A 19,439-nucleotide genomic window follows, 5' to 3' on the forward strand; every position below is an offset into this window, starting at 1 on the left:
ACTAAGAGATCACTGTATTTCCTTTTCCTTTGAGTGTCCTTTCCCCCTATCCCCCCGGTTGTATAGCCTGACCATCACGTTTACAGTCTTTTCTATTGCTCTGTACTGTAGGTACTCGCCCTCTCCGAAACGTCCGTCGGAGTACAAGTGGGTTCTTCGTATATTCGCGACGTAACTACAAATCGCCGAGTACGTCGCCGATGTGTACTAAAATACTATATGTATATATAATATATATATATATATACCTATATCACGCGCAACAATTAAAAAGACGCAAAGCACCTCTCGCGTACGAAAATAAAATTCTCTCGTCCGGCGTAAAAGCGAAGAAAACGAAAAACAATAAAAAAAAAGAAAGAAAGAAAGAAAGAAAAACGGAAACGCATCTCTCAAAATAAATACGCGAAAGGAAACGTGGGATCACTACTTTTTAGAAAAGTATTACAAGCTTCTCTCGATCGGACGATCGAATTACCGTCCACGCGCAGCATCATCTCTCGATCTTCCGATCCATCAGGAACACCGTGTACACCGTGTTCGTCCACGATCGAGCATTAGGACACGATGTAGTCCATGGAATGATGGGAATGATGGGAGTTCCGATGCTTGTCCTTCCGATGATTAGTCCGCGAGTTGCTGCTTCGTGTACCGGTGGTACCGGTGGTCCCGGAAGTGTGATGGCTGTACCCGCTATCGCTGCCAAAACTGCTGTCCGGTTGACCTTGGTACAGCCTGCCGGTGGTGGATATCTGGTCCCCGTCCCGGGGCCCGTAGTACACCGGTTGCGTGTACTTGTCCTCGTTGTAGAGACGATCGGTGGGTTGGGAATAGGTGTCCGAGTATTCACCGCCTACCTGCGTGTAAACCGGGGCGGTGTCCTGGTTTTGGAGTCCGTAATACTCGGGCCCGTATTGCGAGTTGTACGATTTGTATTTGTCGTTTAATTTACGGGACCTGTCCTTGTTGCTTCTGCTTTGGCTCGAGTAGTGGTGCAACGGGCCGAGGACAGGCACGCTCTCGTAGGGGTTCTCCTCGACCCTGAGGGCTTGGGTGGCTGGCATCGGGGGCACGAAGTAGGGTAACCTGTGGGCCACCGACGGGACGGACTGCTGTCGTTGAGTGCTATTCGTTCTGGTGCCAGCTACGCCTGAAATATCAAGTGCTTGGATTAGTAAATGTTCCTTTGGGACCTTTGGATGATGTTGGAAAAGAGGATCTTGATGAATGTGTTACGCACCAGCTACGCTAGGATAGAGCTGAAGCAAAGCGTCCAGCAACATCCCTTCGTGGAACTCTCCCATATCGTGGTTCTTGTCTCTTCTACGTCTGTCCAGGCTCCTGGGGCTTCTGCCTCGTCTCTCTCGCGGTGGCCTGCCACCGGCTGGACACGTGCCCCAAGCAGGACCACTCGAGGTGAGCATCCTCGCCTCGGACGGCTCGCCGATCGAGAGCTCGTCCTCGGCGAACTCGTCCTCGCTCGCTGGCTTCGACGTCGACTGCCGATGATGGTGCCGATGATGATTGTGCAGCCGGTTACGAGCGTTCAGCTCGCTCTCCTCGTCCGTTTCCTGATGGTCCCCTGGAACCGATGAATAATTTATAAGCAACTGTGTTGCAAGTTCCACGAGCCGGGTCGACGCGATAATTAATTGGTGGCATCGTCGATTAATTGAGTGGTAATCTCTTCCCGGTGTCAAGGTTACGATATTCATGTAGACGAAATCGAATCGATGACAGGGCTTACGATTTTTGGCGAGAAATTGTTATTATGATTTTGTTTGTTCGATCGTTTGACAGACAAATGAGTGGAACATAGATATAGGTTGGTAACTGTCCACGGAAAACAAAGCATGTTATTGTCATTAGTCGTCGAAATGCAGGCAGGAAATTTGTGTTCACGTGTTCTTTATCAAAATCGCGATTCTTGTCCCTTTTTCATTTTCGGTTTCATTAACGTCACTTCCCTCACCCCTGCTCTGGTGCGGTCGCAGTTTTTGCTTTCGATTCTGGTAATTGACTCGCGTTTCTCTAGCGAGCCATCCATCGAAATCCAGGTAATCGTTAACCGGCTGTATTGCCGTGTGCTTCAATTCGTCGCCATCGTTCGTTTACGGGATCGTTAAAAAAACTGAATATTTTCATACTTCAAATTGAACCTTCGAAACCCATCGAAACAACTATTCTTCAGCTGAACCAATTATTCTACTGTTCTCCGACGTTCGATCGCGGACATACGAGAAACAAAACGCTCGTGCAATTCCTCTGTCGTTCGAACGCGAAAAATAAAGACGTATCGTCGCCGGCACCGGAGAGAATCGTTAAAGCAAGAACCAAGGTCGGACGACGATAAAACGAAGGAAGAGGCGTTTGAACTGCGAAACAGCCTCGAACGGAAGTTTATCGACTGGCTCTAATCGACGTTATGTTCGCTCTTTGACAGTCCCTCGAATCTCCGGAGGTGTTTTTCTATCTTCGCGGGATTTTCCAACTCACGAAACAAAAGGAACTAAGCCTGTCTGTTTACCATAGTTGCACTTTTAATCGCCGTCATTCTGCACCCTTTCCTGCTTATCATCGCTTACGGGACGCCAGGATTTTCCCGTGTGCGTTCAATTCTATGCGAATCCAGCGGAAATTCATTACCACGCGAGATAATTGAAAAACCGCGGAATGTACGCTCTCTTCCCACGACACTCGACAGCCGTATCGTGTTTTTCGGCAGTGCGAGTTTTACGCGCTCGCGAGCTTCGTTTCCCAAACGCGTCGATGACGAATGTGGAACGCGCTGTGGACACGTATGTGTGTGTGTTTCGAGTAAAAACTTCTTTCCTCGAAAAGGGGATTCACCGGGGAACAGGACCACCCCTTGCGTGGTGACGTTAACCAAGACAAATTATCGTCTCTCAGCAGAGGAGTATACCGACGATCCCCTCCTTTTACCGACTATACCGCGGCGGTACGTGTACAATGGGCGTCGCGCGGCATGTATATTCGATTAACGGGCGTCCTCGTCAAACGTCGAAAGTCTCATCACCATGCTAATTAGCCATCCGGCTAATGGGAAGTATAAGTCAGAGGTCGTGTCACGCTTATCTCCTTCCACCAAAGGGCCACAACGGGAGGAGGAGTAGCGGTATACGCCTGGCAGTAAGAGGGAGAGGGGTAAAGGGAAGCTATCAAGATACCTCGACCATGGGGAAAGGAACAAGATACACGAGCGAAGAAGATGAACAGCTTCCGATTCCGTTCTGAGAGAGATTAGACACTGCCGCGCCGCGGCGAACTTCATTGCCGACAGTTCGTCGAATTAATAGGGAGATAAGCCTGAGGAAAAAGAAGAATTGTGGCGCGATAACGATACCCCTGTTGGACGTCGTTCTTTTGAAAAATCATGGACGAAATGGGGCCAGTGGATTCGAGAGGAGTTCACGTGAATATGGGGGCAACACGTATCTGGTCACGGTCGTTGAACCGTGGACTCGAGGTACAGCACGATCGTGGAAGTTTGATGGCTCGGTGTCGTTTCCATGCAAAATCCTCCGGTCGTTCGAGGAAGAAGGTCCAAGAGTTAGATAACACTATCAGAAACAACCCGAGTGTAGTGCACAACATTTCAAAGTAGTCGAGCGGGGAGGGTTGAGGGTAGGATCGAAGAACAACAAACTCGCAAGCCAGTGTTAGCCGTAGTTAACAGCAAAGTCTATCCCAGGCTCAGTTTAACCACACGTTAATCGCGAGTTAAGCCAGCTGACTGGCAGCAGTCCGCAGAAGCTGTTTTCTCGGATCCTACCTACTGTTCTCTCTCAGCTGGATCGAGCCTGAGGGTACCGCTCGATAGCCCTCAATGTCATCAGAGGCGAGTTTCATCTAGAAGGAGAGCGTCGCGATTTTCAGCGCGATACGAAACGTTAAACATGCTCGATGCTCCGTGGAAACTTTCATGGAAATAATCGATGGAACGTGAATATTCGATCGTTCGCGTGGTTCGTCGAGTTTAATCGATTGGATTATTACTCACCGTTGCTGAGCTCCTCGTAGACAGGATTGTAGAGGTCCTGCGAGGTGTACGGATCAGGACCGGGACTACTGCACACGAACACACCTCTGTTGGTATCCTTGACGTCCAGCATCTGTCGTGACAATGAGAAATCGTTAGCCTATTTTCCAAGGAATCTTGGGTCGATCGGTTCAAGCCGTATCCGCGCGAGATTCACGAAAAGGGGCGATAGTCGAGGACCGTGCTCTCGACCGCGAAAGGAGTCGTTGCATACCGTCGCTAAGCATGGACGTAACAAGGAATAAAGGAAAGCCCCTTTGCGCTATAAAATCTTGGATTAAGCACGAGAAGCGTTCGTGTAAACGTTTCGCTTAAAGCGGAACCAGCCGTTCTACCGTTTCTACCCTTTCTCTCTTCGTAACTTTATTCTTCGGTTCGAAATATATTACGATAGACGGGAGGCAGTTCCCGAGTATTCCTCTAAAGTTTCCGGAATTCTGTCTCGGAATCGTTTCAGGCAATAAATACGAATTAGAAGGATGCCGGTAATCCGAGGGGAGCTGCGAATCGCCGTGGACGAACTCCCAACACGCTTCCGTTACGTTTCCGTTGCGATTAACTCGTTCCCTCCGCCCTTAAAGACCCTCGAGAACCAACGATTCTCTTTCTAGCTCGAGAAGGGGTGGGGGATGAACCTCCGATCGGAGGAACGCTGACTCGTCGAGACCCACGCGGAAAACGAGGGAGAGTCGAAAGTTAATCCTTAAATCGACGGAGATCCCCGTACCCGCCGAGAATAATAAGGAACCATCCCGACGCGTGATTTATCCGAGGCTAATTTTATTTCCCACTCGGTGAGAACACGTTCGGTGATCCTGCCACCCTTCCACGGTGAGAACCGAGCGGAAATGTTCGCACGTCCCGGAAAAATCACCGTGTTTCCGGACGAATATCTAAAAAAAGAAACTTCCACCTTCGTAATTAATTCCCGCAACATCCTGTTCCGGGAACTTGTTAAAAAATTCAACGGGGCGAGCGCAGTGGGGACAATGCAAGATTCCTGGGGTTGATCGATACGATACGGCACGATTTAACGCCCCCCTCCCCCTCGACTCTTCCTTAAATCCCTCGAAATTCCGATTAACCCAGTTTCCCGCGTCTCTTCGCGCGACAGCTGGTTTCCGGTTTTCCCTCTATCTTCGCGCACGAGTACGCCTAATGGGTCTCGTCATATCGCGTTAACGGGAACAAATGGCGGACCGCGGACCACGGATCTCCTTGTCTGCGCGTTCCCTTGTTCCTGAGAGCTGTGAACGGCCGGAAATAATGAGACTCCCCTCCCCTCCTAGAACCCAGTTACACGTTGTCTCGCGTTTGTATAATGATTCGAGAGCTTCGTTTACATTATTTTCATGAGAAAGGTGACCCGTGTTGGGAGGGAGTAGTAGGAACGAAGCCCTAAGTGTTTGAAGAGTACAGCTTTGCAACAACGATAGACGGAAGGGAACAATAGGGAGGAGAGGTTCGAGTACTTTCCAAGTGCTTCCTAATAAAATTTGATGGAGTTGATTTTCTGCTATGGCTCCTCGTCGTTGCTGCGTATCACACAGGATGTCGACGGCGGAACACGTTCAAGGTAGGAAGTTACCCGGTTGTTAACGCGAACTTTTTAACCCTTCGTTACGTCGAAATTAGTCGGAAGGAGCCGTCCGAGCAGTCGGCTGTCAGGTACCGCGAAATCTCGATCGAATATCCCCGGACGTATATAGTCGTCGCTCCCGTGACCTCGAAATCGCTCGAAAATCGAGTTACTGCTCCGTTAATCCAGGGAATCGGAAGGGAAGCCAAAGCCCACCGACGAATTTTCTCTCGAACGGGGCCGAAGTCCCCGCGGGCTGCTCTATCAGCCACAAAGGAGGATGAACATTCGATTACTTTTGCTTCGAATTGACGGGTCTACTTTGGCCCTTTCCGCTTGTCTTCTCGCATCACGTCTAATCACGCGTCTCGCCCTTCGCGTTTCGGCTGCTGGCGAACCTCCCTGTCTAACCTCCCTATTGGATCGAGTCTTCTGACAAGTGTATATACATATAACTGAATTATTGGGCTTCTCGATGGGAATTGGACTCGAGGCTACCGTACGTCAAGCTAAAGCTGATAAACTTCTGTTGTGCGTGAAAAATGTAGTAATAATTCATTTGTATCCCAAGATACTACTCGCCTCTTACGGGAACTCTCAAGACTAGGGAAGAATCGTTATCTTTCAAAATCGCGATTTCGTTTAACTACCCAAAATCGAGATGCAGCCCGATGATGGACGCCGGAGCAAACGCCCGAAGCTCTTTGCTCTGAATACAGACACGGAAGAGGAGGGGAGGGTGATATTATCACTACCGAAGGAGGATCACTCGATTACTGGCGTCTCGTTTAGAACGTCGGGTGTCCCGGACGAAGGTAATTGTCGCCCTTAGCGTAGTGCAGCCCCGGCGACGTACCTCGAGGGTTCTTTCTAATAAGAGCGCGTCGCGAACGAGCGTTTCCTCCTTGAATAATGGCTGTTCGTCGTGAATTTCGAGGTGGCTCCGAGAGCGAAGTTCACGCGTCGACGGTGCGCCGGAAAGAAAATCTCTCAAGGGCGCCACGTCTTCCCAATCCATACTCGAGATTCGCCACGGATGAAATCGAGCGAATCGACGATAGGAAGAGGGATAATCGATCCTTCTAGCTTTCAATTTCCTGACCACTAGGATAGCCTGTCATTATCTCGAAAGTGGGAAACGATTTCGATGTTTCACGAAGTGTCTGACTGGATGGTATATACTTTCGGGGAATGTAATAAATCATCGATGAGTGTTCGAAGGCTCCACGGCACTGATAAGAAAGTCCACAGATTTAATGCTGACTTTATAACGAGGTTTAGCAGAGTGATAGAGCTTGGAATTCGGAAGTCAATGATATTTTTTTTTTGTATGCAATATTTAATGTTCACTGCCGAGAAGCCTTCGAACATTCATCGATGATGTACTGTAACGGCCGTGAATTTACTTTCATCGGGATCACGACGCGTAACAGAGGAAATCGCGAGCGCCGTTTGTTACGTTCAGTTCACCGGGACGTGGAGCGAATAGCTAGACGGGCAGAACGGTCAGATAAAGTCACGGATAAAGAGCAAACTCGGGAAAGCACGAGTCGCGAGAAGGAGAAAGAACCTAGGAGACGGGACGAAGCGAGTGAGAGAACGGGAACGAGAGCGAGATTGAGATAGTGCCTTGAGCCATCGTATCCAACAGCAGGAAGCAATATGTCCGTGGCGTAATAGCGTAGAGCATGGAGGTTAATGGGTTGTCCCTAACGCGCCTAACCTGCCCCAAGTTCGCCCGTGTGTCTGTCCGCAGCGCTCTCCGATCCACCTAGCCAGCTGGACCACGTCACATTGTATCGCGATAAACGCGTATTCGCCTAATCGACTAATTTACCGCGTCTCTTCCAATTACCGGGACAACTACGAAGAATACGTCGTTATCGGGCGAACCTGCTAATTCTCAAATGAACCATCCATTCCGTGACGGCTCTTGGCCGCGATAAGCGTAACCGACGTGGATTACTCAGCGATACCCTCGGGCCATTAATTTTGACACGTACGTTTGAGCAATCTGGGCGGCGATCGTGGTACTTCGAGAGACGAATATCGTGCTACTGTATGACTTATTTATCGGACTGTTTTTTTTTCTTCATGATGTGTAGGGGATTTAAAATGTGGGGGAAGATTTATGAAGATCAAGTGTAATTTTTAGGATTTCCTATGGCTCACAAGCGTGCTCGTTGAAATGAAGATCGACTTCACGGTGATGTCTGTCTACATCGTGCACGCTAGTTGGCGATTCCGTGGCCGAGGCACGTTACCGTAACCTGCTAATTGTTAGTTACGGCGCCTATTGCATTAGGTGCCCTAAGTCCGATCCCTCTGGTCCCTCCCCACGCCCCGGTTAGTCATCCCGTTATATCGACATTGGAGCGGAGCTACCGCGGTTCCGTAGCCTAACGACGTGCCAGGATATGGATTAGAGGTCCGTAATTGAGCCAACAACAGGTGGGACAGCGAATCGATGGCTGTCCGCCTCAAGATTGGATGTTTATTGGCTTATCCAGCGACCGTGGAACTAAAGGAAATCGTTTACCGTCCAATGAACAGAACACCATCGAGGCGTTCGAGAAACGTGTTTGTCGACCAGCTCGACGGTTCTCTTGTACAATGAAAAAGGATCCTCCTGGACTTTCGTTTTCCGTGGCATCGTCGTGCCTGCGGTTTACGGCTCGTACCATGGCCCCGTTGCTTAACGACGTGTCACGGCATCGATCAAGTCTCGTAATCGCGGCAACAACAGGTGGATGTTAAATTGCTATACTTCCGGTGGCATAGATTGCCAATTTATTCGGTTTATCCGCCGACGGAAGCGTGCTTGATGCGGCGTGCCATTGACACCGATCGATCAAGGGAACCGGACAAGAAACAGCTTGACAGTCACCGACAGCTAGCGAGCTAACTATCTGTAACTCTCGAAGAAATCTGAACAGGACGAAGATGCGGCTGTACAAGCTCGAATACCACAGGGAGAAATCGAGACATGTTGGAGCAATTAAATTACGGTTTCGTGGGAGAGGAACGGTCGTTCCGGCCCCATTTGCGAAATTACGAGAGAACACTCGTACGTGCGATCGCTCGGAGAGTAAAAGGTGACGCGGCACAATGGCGGCCCCGTCGATCTTTCTCCCCTGACTTTTCTTCCCGCCTTTGGTTCCCCTTTACATTGTCTGATGTTCCGTTCCTCTTTCTCTCCTCTATCCTCGTTCTCGTCCACGCGCACGCCTTTGTCCGCGCGGAAAACTGCCCGCCGCGGCGGAACTCCAAAAAAAGTAAAAAAAAAAAAAAAAAAAAAGACGAAGAACCGGACGTGCCTACGTTTATCATTCGCCTTGGAAAAAGTTTGAACACAGAAGTGGTTATTCCGTGTCCACGTGTTATTGTGTCGGGAGACGATGATTGGTTCCGATTTCTATTTCCGTTCGACTCTATCGTTAACCCTCCACGTCGAGCGTTCGCGCCACACGCTTCGAGACTTTACTATCGATCTTTCGCGCGTTCGGTTCTTTCTTTCTTTCATTTTTTTCCCCCATTTTAGCCGCGCACGTCCCCCCACATTTTCCGTCGCGGCTCTTTCGATCGTGATTCCGCGATTCCGTTGCGAAGGATGCGAGGGAAACGAAGGATGGGATTGTGGACCGGGTCAATAACCACTCCTTGTCAAATTTTTCAGTAAAGTAATTTTATTTTCTCAAACTCTCCACCTTTCCTTCCTCACCGCTTCGATATACACACAGGACTCTTTTTCCGTACGTCTTTCTCTCTCGTAACTTTCTCGCTCTCTCTCTCTCTCTCTCTCTCTCTCTCTCTCTCACTCTGCAATCCTACACGCGTTTTCCTCTAACCCGTCCGGAATATATTTACAAGACACAAGGTCACCGTACCGTCGTCGGTAAGGGACACAGTAACGACAATAAATAATAATAATAATTAATCTGCGCGTCGATAATAATAATAATAAATGCTCGTGATAATCATTTCACGAGCGTCTATACAAATCAGAAACTCAAATCCGGTGATGTACCGTTCATTCGGGTGCACAGCTACTCTCTGACTTCGTTTAATACTTTTATATTAATATAGATGTACGATTCTCTCACTCGTTCTCTCTTCATCTCTCTCTTTCCTTGTTCCTCGTCTCACTCCGTGTGTCTGTGTATGTGTGTGTGTGTGTGTGTGTGTGTGTGTGTGTGTGTGTGTGTGTGTGTGTGTGTGTGTGTGTGTGTGTGTGTGATTTACAATGTTTACCGATCTAATCTATTTACAACCATGGAGTGCGGTCTAATTGTCGCCGTGCTCACACAACCGACGGTAATAAGGCCCCTCTGCCATTCTTCGCTCTCCATCCCACCCCGTATTTCTTCAACCCCATACTACTCTATTCTTCGTCACCCATTTCCCTCCATAATTCGTTCGTGAACGCGAGATTGTGCAAGCACGGCCGTGTAACAAAATAAATACTGACTAGTCCGCGCTAGTGTCTTTGCCTCGTCACCCGGATCACGCGAGCAAGAGGAACGGAAACTGAAGTAAGGCCTGGCCTCGTTCGGAACCCAAACGGTGAAACAAAACGAACTGCCGAGAGACCCAGTGTATCTCTCTTTCTCGCCCCCCTTCCCTCCCCGTGGAATGAAAATTAATAAAGCAGCGGAGACGCGTGAACAAAACTCGTACGATTCTCGAACCTCTGGAGACGATTCTTCGACCGCGAGAAGGAACATCAAAGACGACACCGCGCCTCCGTCTGCCTGTTGACTAACCCCGGAAAGACACTAGACTACCTACGACCTGACGACGGAACGTAGAGCTTAACGACGACGACGAGTTTACATCAGAAACGCGAGGGCCACGCGCGTCGACTGTGGGGTAGGGGTTAGGGGTGGTTGCTCGAACGACAGTCGAACGGATCGTGGCCGACGATATCACGGGATATGTGTACCGTCTCCTGTGCTCCAGCTGGTCTCAAGGTCGCGTCGATACACCTGCAACCAGCCGGGGTACAGCCATCCGAGACAGGTCGGTCTCTATAAGAATATATCGCTCGCGAGCGACATGTGTCACGTGCCCTGCACGTTCAGATACACATCCTCGGGTTTGCTGAGAAGGCTGTGTATCTGCTGCATCGTGCAAAGCGGACACACCTCTTCCTCGGTACCCTCGGCCACGATCCTCCTCGCAGTGCCCGGCGCTTTCCTGAACCCAGAGTCCAAGATGTACGAGTAACCGTCCGCGTCGACCGAGTTCGATCTCACCGTGGACGAACGGAACAACCTCAACGAGGTTATCCGAGTGGTCCCCGTGTCTGGTCGACGCGTTCGGTTAGTATCGTACCTCGTGGACTCCAATTCCGTGTCCTTGAAGTCTATATACGAGTATCCCTCGGAATCGACCGAGGGCCTTCTGCTGTTCGAGAGTTCGTCCCGCGACAGGAGTCCCGCGATCGGTTGCTGGAGCTGACCGGAGGTGAAATTCAGGGAACTCTGAGATTTCTCCGACAGGGGTTGGACTCTCGGACGATGAGTCGGGGTGATCGGAAGCCGTGAATCGATCGGTCGACCGGTAACGCAGCTGTCACCCAGATACTTCTCGCTGTTTAGCGTGATCTCTGCGTCCGGACAGATCGTTACGCAAGGAACCACGGTGCACGGGGTCGGGGACAATGGTTGCGGACTCGTGATCAACGCGTTCTGACTGGCCAGCAGCAAGTGACTGTTCCGCAGCACGTTGCCGCCGTTCTGCAACAACGGACTCGTGACCGCGTTGCATCCGGGCGGCGTGTGGGTCGCTATCGAGAGCGGTACACCCTGGGACTTGGCGAGCAGGGCACGGGGCGTTCGATAACCGCCCAGAACAGCCCTGGAGGGCTTGTCCTGGACCCGCAGTATCGCCCTCGGATCCCGGTAGTCGAGATAGTCGAGATGATGCGGCACGGGTGGTCGCGCACGTGGCAACTGCTGCGGCTGTCGTTCCCGTAGGCTGTGTCGCTGATCGGGATTTCGTACCTCGATCGTCGGCGCCTGGCCGGGATGATGCGGTGGTAGATGATTGTGCAGCTGAGAGTGCGACACCGCGTCCGGGAGATCCTCGTAGAGAACCGCGCCACCGCCTACGCCCGCGCTACCGGTCCCCGTGTGCGATTGTCCGTCGGCTAACACCCGACTACGGCCACTGGCCGCAGCGGCGGCCGCCGCTGCCGCGGATCCTGCTGCGCTCTTGCACGGTAACAGGTTCTGCACTTTCCGTTTGTGTCTGGAACAGGAAACGAAACAACGCCGGTTAAAACAATCTGAAGGTATAGTTGGGAGTTGACGAGTAGTCGTCCAATCAAAAGAGAGCGAACGAGACCCACAAGATTAAATGAGACATACTTCGTTATCACTGGTTAGTAGGCATTGGTGGTTAGTAGGTATTGGTGGTTAATGGTGGTTAGTAGATAGTGGTGATTAGTGGTGGTTACTCGTAGTGATAACTAGTGACAACAAAGTAAAAACTAGTGAGAACGCATATCCGCGTTACGTATACGTATATTGATATTCTACTTTGCATCGCGCATCGACTTTCAGCCCACCCCTATCCTCTTTTTCTCTCTTTCTTTCTCTCTCTCTCTCTCTCTCTCTCTCTCTCTCTCTCTCTCTCTCTGTCTAGTATTCGTTTCCTACTCTTTCTCTCAACGGTTGGCTGCCGCTCGTCGGCACATCAGATTAGTTGGGAGCTCGTTGCAATTGTTTGTTCAGACAGGCTTTGCCCGTAGCTGCACCCCCGAGAGCTTTTCTCAATGTAAACTTTAACGAGTCGCGAGACCTCGCCTTTGCCTATAGTTTCGGGTGCCGGTTCGACCGCGCGTATTTATTCGCAGCTTCCTCCGTGACGATCGTGCGAATCTCTAGTGAAAATTCTAGAGAATGAGAACGAGTGCCTGGAGTTTAGCGTGTCGTGTCCAACAGACTGAAATCTGTAGCCTGTGCGATCCCGATTTTTCTCGACGAAAGGTCGCTTATGGCCTTTGGGCGACCACGAGGAAACACGGCGATAATAAAATGTCCCCGGTGAATGATAAAGAACCCTTCAGCGGCGCAATAATTCACCTTGGAGCTTCGGGCGGGGCGGGGGGATAAGAGGGGGAAGACGAACGAATTTTCCGAGTCAGTAAAAAGACAAGACGGAGGAATTTCTCGTTAAGGACATCTCTATTGCAGTGGGAACAGGTAGATCCTGGTTTCATCCACGTCTCCGCGCGGAAAGTTTCTCGGGCGGAAGGTAGAACGTGGAAGAATCACGATTTGCGGTACGCCGTCAATCTCGCCTTCCATCTTTCCAGGTGTACACCCCGTAACACGAATAGAGATCGGTGGGCGAAAAGGGGGGTGGAGGGCGAACCACCAACGCGCGCCCCCGCGTTCCTTCCCGTCGGTACGCCGCTCGGGCAAAGTAGTTTACCCTTCAAGTTTTAATTATCTAATTAACTCCGTCAGTTCGATAATATTTGCCTGTGTAATTAAACCGTCAACTAAGGTTAACAACTTGCGGCTCACTTCCAATAGTAGGTCGTGCCACGGTGATGAGCTCGGGGGAACGCGTACCCATACCCGATAACCGTGTCTATTATGGGAACGGGGGATCGGTGGGATCCTGCGTGTGCATAACAACCGAACTGATTGCTGGTAACAACGACTTTGCAAGACGTTCGAATAACTCAGAGACAGCGGTGCTACAGAATTTTGCGGTCTATCGAAGACGACGCTGTGCACTCGCCTTCGTGTACAGTTAAATGTTCAAGATAGAGGAGAACGAGATTAGTTCGAGAGGTGGCCGGGTCCTGAAAGATTATCCCGAGAGCGGCCAGTTATGTACGTAGTAAAAAAGGAGGCAGAGATGGTTGAAACGTGGAAGACAAGCTCCGGTTCCAGGGAACTCGTCGGCGACCCGTGTTGGCCCCCCCGTCGACTGTTCCTCGCGGAGCGTTCGTGGCTGGTCGTTCCAGGGTTTCACGCTTCGCGGTCGTCCGAGAGGTGAAACACCATCGCGGGCAGATTCACGCGAAGCCCGTGAGCCCGGACATATAGAGGCGAACGTGAACTAGCCGCCCGTCCGTCTCTTCTACCGGCAAGATTTCAATTTGCCTAATGCCGTCGACTGTCAGCCACGACGCGACCACACTTAGCGGTGCTCTTAGCGCGCACCAGCGCGCCAACACGGTTCGTGAGTTCTCTCTTCTGGCTGCGCAATGCGCATGCTTCTATGGCTGTCGGATTCACTATCCGGCGCCCAGAGAGCAGCGTACCGGATGCACGTGGTAAGTTGGTTCTCAATCGAACTTCTTCCTTCCCTCTGCTCCCTAACTCTAGTTCGAATCGACTAGGATTCGGGATTTTCCTTTGATTTATCGGGGATACAAAAATATATATATATATATATATATATATATATATATATACACGCATATACGGTTTCTTTGTTTTTTTCATCCCTTGCGTGGTTTCATTTCGAATAAATCTTCAGGATTTATGGTGTCTCTTCCGGTGACATGCGAGAACGACAGGATCGTTCGAACAATTGTCAACAATATCGCGTGCGGTCGCAACGTTACGGCACTTCAAAGAAACGCATAAACCCACCCCTCCCTTCCTCCCTTGTTCGACGAATCATACAGTGGCCCCGTACCGAATAGTCGTAAAGCGCATATTGCATGAGAAACACTGCGAAGGCTGAATGCACCTGGAACAGGCCAGTCGTGTTCGTGATCGCGCACCCGTGCTAAACATGGTATCACGAGCTTGCGGTCGTATAACGGACCATAAAGCGCTTTGTGGACTGGGCGTCCCTTCGAGCACACCGGCACACGCGTTCGACGAAGGGCTTCCCTTAACCCCTTGCCGTGCCCGTTTGTGTTTTTTTTTCTTCTTTTTTCACGGTCCCTGTCGGGGGAGGCTACCAAGAATGAGAAACAGAGATAGCGAGTTGTTGTCCGTTTCGAGCCGATAAGTCAATAAGTCCGTCGGAGGATTAGCGAAACACAGACGTGCGCCCCTATCGCGATGTCCACCGCGTCTCTTCAAAACTATTCGATCGTTTCCGGTCTGGCGAACTCGGGAGGATTCCTTCGGCGTTGGATTAGCTCCAGATTTCCCCACGATCGTGTTCGAGGAGAGGGGGAACCCGCACGCAATCCACGGCGTTCGTGTTATGGTATGCGATCCGCCACGCTGATGGAAATTTCACGATGGCGCAGCAGCAATTAGTAGTCGGGATTCAATATCCAGGACGGTGGCCGGGGCTATACAAGACGGGCCAAGTTCCAGACCGGTTCCCCCCCATTGAGGATGGCATCGAGAACCCACGGCGGGATTGCTTCTGATGGATTTCGACCAGCCGTTGCCCGCCGCGTAACAGCCACCGCGGAAACAGATGGAAACTTCCGGGCCCGCTTCTAATCAAACCCATTCCCAACCACCTAGACAGCCTCTCACACCCTGGGCTTTGCTTTTGTGCTCCCTCCTATCTCCACACTCTCCCATAGATATCGTAATGATTTTTCATTAAGGTCGACGTCTGCCTCTCCCTCTCTCTGTCCCCCATTTCCGAGCACCTCCGGCAGAACCTCTCGCGGCCAGACGTTCCATCGGCCATCTCCTAATGGATTTCATTTAGCCATGACGCGAACCTCTTCGGAAACAAGGAACTCCTCTCCGAGAAGCGTCACCGAGGACGGGGGAAAGGAGGGGAAAAAGTCAAAGTCGAAAGAAGACGCGTACGTGTCCGAAGCATAGATCTGCCCGGGGAGCATAAAGGAGTACCCCCACGCGTTGCGTAAAGAGGACGACGTTGAGGACAACCTGAACCGTGCGACGTTCACCCTCCTCGAGCGCCGTTCCTTCGGAAAGTTACAGCCGAGGCGAGGCGAATGTCGCTAAGCGTTGAATAGGTCATTTAAGCGGAGCTTTTAACTCGTGCTAATTAACTGCCTTTTCTGTTTCTATCTGGCCCCGGCGTGTGCAGCTACCGAGAAGTCTTTTGCACCTCCGTTCCACTCGCTTTCGCGGCTCGACTGCTGCGTGCGCGCGAACGTCACACAGTAGGCTCCATCGCGGTGCCAGTCCCCTGGAGGCATCCCCATGAATCGTTTTAAATGAGTAACAGACACCTCGAAAGAGGGGTCTTGTTCATGATTACGCTACGACTTATTTTGTATGGTACAGTAAATCCTCGATGAGTGTTCGAAGGCTTCTCGACACTGAGTGTTCAGACGTCATCCCCACCACTGGGCGCTTGACTGGTTCCATGAGGGACCCTTTAGTGGTAGGGATAACGGATGAACGCTCAACGCCGAGGAGCCTTCGAACACTCATGACTTACTGTACATGTATACAGTAAAATATCGATTAGTTGTCCGAAAATTGGGAACGAAGTCGAGCGCTTACGAAATAGAGGAATCGATTCTACATATAGAAAAATAAAGAGGACAACGAGTGAAAAAGGAAAGAGGAGGAGGAGTTGCCAGCCCTAAACGAATTTTTACTGTACCAATGCATCCAGTATAAACGGGGGGGGGGGGGGGGGAGTGGCTGCGTTGATGATCGAAGAGCTCCGCGGCTCGTGACGATTAATCGTACCCTCGACAACGGTGACCTACATCGCTCGACCGAAATGCCAGCGGAATGTTTAGAGTTGTATTAACGGGGTACTTCCACCCCCTCGACTCGATGGAACGCCCGAGAACCATCACGTACGCAGAACCCGACACCGGAAGCACGAACCGGTTAAACCCGCCTCCGTACCCGGGATATACTCTCGCGTTCGCCGACAAGCGCATCGGATTTTCAAGTTTACTTGCCGCCCGGAGTTTCTCGTAAGCTTCTCGAAACTACAAATTTTGCATATCAATGCGCGTGGGTACACCCAGCCTGTCGACTCGATAAACGACTTTCCACCCTTGGTCCCCCCATCCCCCTGCGCCCCCTCCTCCACCGCCAAGCCCCCTTCACCTCCCGTAACCCGTGGGATTGCACTATTCTATCACTCCCCTCCCGGTCGGTAATATCGTCTCGTTTCCACCCTTGTATTTGCGGATATACAGCTATTCACGTCTCTTCACGAGGCGGGAAGGGATCGCGTATTTGTTTGAATTGGACCGGGCAGGAAAGGATATCATTTCCTCGGTGGAAAATCGAGTCGAGGAGTTCGGTATTCGAATGTTTAAGGGATGCAATTCCAATTGTACGGAAATGGTCTCGAAATCCACAGTTCTCCAACAAGATAAATATATTCTTTACTGAACGTTTGAAAGTTGTATTTTAATCGGTACGTTCAAAGATTCGATGCCCAGAGGAGCATCGTGCATTCGCCGGGTCGTTTATCTCGACGAGCGTAGCGAAGCGCGTGGTTCAACCGTCCGAGCGAAACCAAATCCATACACCATGTCGCGGGTCGTACAAGCAGGGATATTGTTTTGCCGTTATCGCGGCGGCCACAGACGGGCTACATGCTTATCAGGAAGTGTTACCACGGTGGAAGGCATTATTCCTATCCGGTCAAGTGGCCCTGCCGAGCGCGCGGTTGGTTATCGGCGACTAACTGATCTGGGCTACTCCCGTCGTCTGCTCGTTCGCTTCCCCACGCCAGTCGTTCGCACACGTTCGACCCTTCATGGATACAGAGGATGCAATCGTGCAACGAACCGAATTTGCGTTTTCCTCCGTGAACACAGAGCTAAAACAGGGTGTAGTAAATAGGGGGCAAACGCCCACAGAAAATCAAAAGCTCCCTTCGAGATTTTAAGGGATCCTCGAATATATTATAATCAAGGGCTCCGAGATATTTACCAAACGGGTACATAAGTTTCTAAGCTGTTCCAAAGTCTCCCTCCAGGGGCAGTTCGCTGCTTAATATTTAACGGTCGCGTACCGCCGACGACACGAAAATCTCTGGCCGCCGATACTTCGCAGCATCGAGGCAACGGAAGGGTGGGAAGGACGAGGGGGTGTGAGAGCCGATGAAAGTCTAAAGGGAGGAAAGTAATCTCGGCCGGTGTATGTATAGGCGGCGTAGGTGTGCGCACGTGCCGCAACGCGGCGCCGCTTGATTGAAACACCGTGGTTATTTAAATTGCGAAAGTTTACGAATAAATTTCCGCTCGCCACTCTCCTCGTCGGAGTATACCCTACTTTTTTGGGATTTACCTAATGAGCTGGCGGCCACCCGAACAAACACACCCCCACCTTCTTTTCTCCTGTGCTCTTCGCTCGTTTCCTTACTGTTCGAAGGTTGGCTGAAAAACGTGGATCGTTCTTTTATTGCTTCGAGTTACGATCCCGCGAGTAACTTTCCGACTGCAACGGTCGATACGGGTAGGTACCGTCCGAGATTTTAATTTTGTGGCTGGGGAACAGAAAACCCGACGAAAACCGTGGTTATTACAGTATATCTTCGATGAGTGTTCGATGAGGGCTCCTCGGAACCGAGTGTTCAGACGTCATCCCCATCACTGGGCGTTTAAGTGGTTCCATGGGGAACCCTCCAGTGGCAGGGACGACGTCTGAACCAGCTGAGGAACCTTGTAACATTCATCGAGGATTTACTATAGTTCCTCTAGATGGAAACCAGAGAGAGTTCATTCTTCCTTATAGCTCTCTCATTTTCAGACGTGAACACTTAAGGGTTACTTGTTCCCGTAGGCTAATCCGTTTTATCGGTGATCGAATCGTAGAAGGGACACCTAATTTCTGACCGGCGTAAACAAGAAACCCAGTCGTCTGTGACGAATGCGATGTCGGGCACACGCGGTCGCCCAGGTTCGAGCACTATCGAAGACACGGAATAAGTCGGCATGTAAGAGACGCAAGAGAGTTCGACGAGAACAGAACGGGAAGGCACTGACAAGTGGGAGAGAGAAGAGAAGGGTCCAGGAGGGTGGTTGGTTGGTAAGTGAAACGGAGCTTGATTAACCAGCCGTCCGACTGTTCGCCTCTAGTGGAGGTCGAAACACGACGGAAGCGAGCGGCGTAATGACCTCAAAGGTGGCTGGATTCACGTGGAAGGTGTGCAGTTACGTCGGACTTGGTGTACAATCTCACGGAGTTGTACAACGTCCCTCGAGTGGTTCCCACTTGGGACAACGGAGGGCATTGTGCATTACCGGGAAGATGGACGCGTAGATGAAGTGGAGAGTCCTTTGACGGGGAGACATTAACGTCGTTTCAAGTGACTTTGGACTCGAATCGGTTGGCTCTCTACTAACTAGGCGACTCGACAGCCATCTCGTTGTTGCTCCACTCGAACGAACGAGCGGTGAGACTTCTTTTAAACTCAGATTCACATTAACAGTCAAAAGACCTTGAAAAATTATGAAAAAAAAAAGAGTTGACAAAAAAATTGCTATAATCACGTTACAACTCTCTTGAAACCATGCTATATACCTGATAAAAACATGTTCGATCGGACTGCTAATAACAGAATAATCTCTACTGATCACGATTCGTGGTTCACCCTGTATAATCTATTTTTTTTCTGAAGTATCATTATTTCTCGACACGATTTCAGACATGCCATACTTGGTTCGTTTTTATTTCAACCACAATACATAAGAATTGAACGTATTGGCGATGATCGATGAAGTGTGAGTGATAAGCACCACTGCCTGATTTGACGCGATCTGACCATACCGTGACAGCTAGTGGGAATCTGACTTAAACGTGGGTAAACTCGGTTACATTCCCTCGAAACCATTGATCACACCGTTTGTCCGTTCGCCAACGATCGAATCAACGTCCGTCGTACGAAAAAGATCGAGCAGAGTCCAAC

The 19,439-nt window shown here is 50.6% G+C and overlaps 1 protein-coding gene across 1 annotated transcript in view; it reads right to left on the reverse strand.

Annotated features, from left to right (window-relative positions):
- Positions 1 to 557: 557 nt before the first annotated feature.
- Positions 558 to 19,439, reverse strand: part of LOC107194807 — a 172,731-nt gene continuing 153,849 nt past the window's right edge. Inside the window, exons 4-7 of the mRNA XM_015584510.1 lie at positions 11,645 to 11,891; positions 4,022 to 4,133; positions 1,241 to 1,582; positions 558 to 1,150 (exon numbers count right to left, since the gene is read on the reverse strand). Of these exons, the coding sequence (XP_015439996.1) occupies positions 558 to 1,150; positions 1,241 to 1,582; positions 4,022 to 4,133; positions 11,645 to 11,891 (1,294 nt within the window). The remainder of the gene's footprint in view (positions 1,151 to 1,240; positions 1,583 to 4,021; positions 4,134 to 11,644; positions 11,892 to 19,439) is intronic.

The sequence above is a fragment of the Dufourea novaeangliae genome, unplaced genomic scaffold (genome assembly GCF_001272555.1).
Source record: "Dufourea novaeangliae isolate 0120121106 unplaced genomic scaffold, ASM127255v1 scaffold8, whole genome shotgun sequence".
NCBI lineage: Eukaryota > Metazoa > Arthropoda > Insecta > Hymenoptera > Halictidae > Dufourea > Dufourea novaeangliae.